The following is a 3,927-nucleotide window of genomic DNA, read 5'->3' as shown; positions in this document are numbered from 1 at the left end:
GGGTCATCTTATAATCAGGGTCATCTTCTATTTGAGTAAATATGGTAGTTATATCATGTTGTATTGTTATAGTGACTCAGAGACCACCAGTTATTGTTATAATAAATCTGAATGTGTGATTTATAATAAACACTTGAATGCCACTCTTATACCTCATCAGGGGTTCTCTCTGATCACGCATCAGCCGCATAGTAACTTCACAAGCTCTTCGGAAGAGACCTTCTGTTCCCATTGGGCCCATTCCATTGACCATATTATGAGTAAGACGAAAAGGTACAATTTCTGGAACTTCAAATGTTTCCCCCTTAAAATAAATAAAAATAAACTGAAATTAATTTCAAAAGTGTGTGGATTTATAAAACTTTATAGTTTCTTTTGCAAATTATAGCCTCCCAAAAATCATATCATCCTGGCAAAAAAACTCTGGCATCACTGTAATGATCTTAACCCAGCAGCTAGTATACATTTGGCCATATTTCAAACCTACCTCAACATTTTGGGCACAACCAAAGGACTGTAGTTACTTAAAGGATTAGAACAGTAAAGGTGATAAATATTTTAGTAAGAAACTCTTAGAAAAACTGGCTAAATATTTTCCTATGTATCATACAGTCCTCTAGCCAGTGTCAATAGCCCTCTCATGCAACTATCAAAAGGCTTTACTTCTTTTTTTCTTTTCTTAAAGCACATAATATGGATTTTTTTTTTAAATAACCGTTGTCCCATTGTCTCAGGCAAGTTATGGCAAGAGTTTTAAAAATCTTTGTTGTTATCACAATTTATAGACTTTTAATCAAAACTGTTGGTACTGGATTTATGACCTAGATACCTTGTTTCAGGAGGACCCAAACCCTTTGACTGAGCACAACCTCTCTCATTTGATAATAGGCAAATTTTATTGATATACAGTGATAGCAGATAAGAGTAATGCAGGTAAGGCAAACAAAATAAGCCCCTCATATTCTGTATCTACCTGTCCTAGGGTTCACAGCTGGCTAGTATGCGAGCTTCACCTTCACCCCATTTTTTTGAATGTCAGCAGTTTTGGAAGTTTAGGGCTGAGGACCATCCGCTGCAATGGGGTGGGTGAGACGAGTTGGTTGTGTGCTCTTTGTCCTTGGGTTCCCCCCTGGTGGCCTTGGGTTCCCCCCTCGGGAGCCTTTTGCTGCTCTGAAATCCTTCCTTTTGTATTCTTTTCCTCCTCTGATGACTCTTCATTTCCAGGTACCATTGACTGGTTTCCCTGTGGTCATCATATTGGCCATGTTCTGTCCTGTCAGCATGTTTCTGCATTTCCCAAACCCATCATATGTACACATCTTCATTTGGTCATTTACTGGTGTCTTAATTTGGGCCTGCCCCAGCTTTCTAATTTGATCTGTCCACCAACACTGGAAATCCCAAGAGCTCTACAGCTGGTCACTATGCCCTAGCCAATGTGGCAAGTCTATCTCATGTTATGGGCACATTGTGCAGATTTCCCAGCCTGTTTATGCCTGTCTCTTGGCCTCAGACAAGGTGTCTGCCTTGAGGGAAACTGTCACAAACAGGCTTTTAGAAAACAATTGACCCTTGCCATTCCCCTGGACCGTTGTTCTAATGCATGTCTACTTTACCTACAAGCCAATTCCCAAAAGCAAATCTCTAAATATAATTTCTAGCCATCAAAAACATTATCTTAAAAATCAAGGTTGCCTTGGACTAACAAGGCTAAATGTTGGCAATTTTGGATGTAGCAAGATAAATAAATGAACAAGAGCTGCACCATTTACTTCTGAATTATAAAACAAAAAAACCCAACCCCTCTCCCCCCAGAAGTTGCATTCCAATTACATCTTGCAATAAAATTACCCAAATCCTAAAGGCTGTTACTGCCATTGTTGAAAAGATGCCACTACTTTCATCCACTGTAAATTCTGCATTGAGTAACTGATGTGCAAAAATACACTCATTTACAAGAGAGTTCAAACAATCATAAAAAGATCATAGTCACGGTAAACACCTTACAACTACTCTGAAATCTGGTACCATTTTAGCGTAACCAAAGAGAGCATATGTGGTGCCTCATGAAGCTAATCCTGTCTTTGGTTCTCAGTGCAAGACAAGGATTTTTTTGGGTGATATCTTTTATTGGACCACCATAGTTGGGATAAAGTTAGATAAGCTTTTGAATGTAAATCATTCTTCTTCATGTCTGAGAGAGAGAGAAAGCACACTGATGTTTAAGAGCAGTGTGGAGAGCTGTGAAATTGAAGGGGTGGGGAAGAAATTCCTACGGACAGTAAACAAACAATTATTACAAAAGAAGCTTGACTACTGGGAGATCAAGACCTATCAAAAGGGAGGAGGGGTCATCATCATCTGCAGTGTATAGGAAAAATTTTAGGAATCGGGTAGATTATGATGCATCATAAAAATCAATATTGACATTTAGTTCTTAGTTCCTAGTGTCCAGCCAGCTTATGAATTTTTGTTCCCAAGCTTTCCCAACTCCCACGTTATTTATGGAAATGGAAAAAAGATGATACCATAAATTAAGTGGGAGATAGGTTGATTTAAAAATGCCAAAAAGGTAGGAATGCATTAAATTTAAATTTACAAGTCCTTAAAAAGTTAAAAGCAAGTTCAGTAAATGTGTTCTTACCTTATTGAACAGACAGTTGAAATCCACATGCACACATTCACCAGTCAAAGAATCAAACAGAATATTTTCACCATGACGATCTCCAAGACCAAGTATGTAACCAACCATTGACATCACTGCAGTGGAACGACAATAGGCTGATCTGCTATTGTACCTACAGATAACAAGAATCCAACATAAAAATCTAGGATCACTTTATCCTAATATTTCTGTAAGTGCAATGTGGGAACTTTTAAATAGTTCTTGCTCTTTGTGTAGACAGCTTTAATCTTATTTTGCTTGATAGGTTTTTTAATCTTTCTCTCTGCTTTAGCTTCATTTAGATTTTGCAAAAATACTTTAAAATAAATCAGTGTCAGTGAGCTATCACAATCCATCACTGACCATGAGGTGGGATCAGGGAACGTTCTCAGAAACCATTCATGAAAAACAGGAGGATGACGGGGCAGAAGAATTTCCTTGAACATTTTCAGTTTTTCTGATAAAGGTGCTGACTTAGGAAGCATGTGCTGACGTAGTTCCTTCCCAGTCATGTAGATTCCTGTAAAAAGATTTAAATTAGGTGCAAAATCGTAAAACACAGTACTATTTAGGATTAATTGACTGTGGACTATGATACCATAATTATAAAAAGGGTAAACTGATTTATTAAAGTTAAAAAAGCACTGGCAACTCAAGAAAACAGAAAGATTATAAAGTTGAACCTTAGCCAAGGTTGCCAAATGCCTTCTAGAAATAAATACCTGTGATTTTTCAATCATGCCAACTGATAGATGTAAAAGACAGAGCTATCACATTCAGAGCTGGAACACCCCCCCCACACACACACACACACTTTGTCACCTCCCAGTGGACAACTGCAAGAATCACTGTCTGCCTTTTTCACTCAGAAATCATTTGATAAATTATAAAAAAGTAATGAAATTAAAAATAAATATTTTAAAAATAAAACACCCTCATATGAAAGTGACAGATAAAAAAGAATGATCGAAGCCCAGAACAAAAGCCAAATGTCATTTCAGGTGACAATGCCAAGGACATAGTTTAATCTTTTTACACCATTCCTCGGTTCTCAGGGAGCCACTACTGCGAGCTTAAATATTTTCACACTGAAGAGTACGATAAAAAAATCTACAGGCCCACATAGGGGTGTGCTGGTAATGGCTAAACACATTCTGCTGCAGCTTATCTTCCTTTCCCTAACAAATGGCTAATTCCTTCTGGATGCCTGAGCTGAAAGATATGATTTAGTCCTACAGCCTCTATCACAACACTGGAATAAT

General features: G+C 37.7%; 1 protein-coding gene across 2 annotated transcripts in view; it reads right to left on the bottom strand.

Annotated features, from left to right (window-relative positions):
• Nucleotides 1-3,927, bottom strand: part of ATR (ATR serine/threonine kinase) — a 75,295-nt gene that overhangs the window by 10,278 nt on the left and 61,090 nt on the right. For both annotated transcript variants that reach the window (XM_014521606.2, XM_025208462.1), the window contains 3 exons: nt 3,029-3,185; nt 2,645-2,798; nt 153-304 (listed from right to left, as the gene is read on the bottom strand). In XM_014521606.2, the coding sequence (XP_014377092.1) occupies nt 153-304; nt 2,645-2,798; nt 3,029-3,185 (463 nt within the window). The remainder of the gene's footprint in view (nt 1-152; nt 305-2,644; nt 2,799-3,028; nt 3,186-3,927) is intronic.

This window comes from Alligator sinensis, unplaced genomic scaffold (genome assembly GCF_000455745.1).
Source record: "Alligator sinensis unplaced genomic scaffold, ASM45574v1 scaffold846_1, whole genome shotgun sequence".
Taxonomy (NCBI): Eukaryota; Metazoa; Chordata; order Crocodylia; family Alligatoridae; genus Alligator; species Alligator sinensis.
Note: the sequence above shows the minus strand (reverse complement) of the source record. Positions and strands in the feature narration are given on the sequence as shown.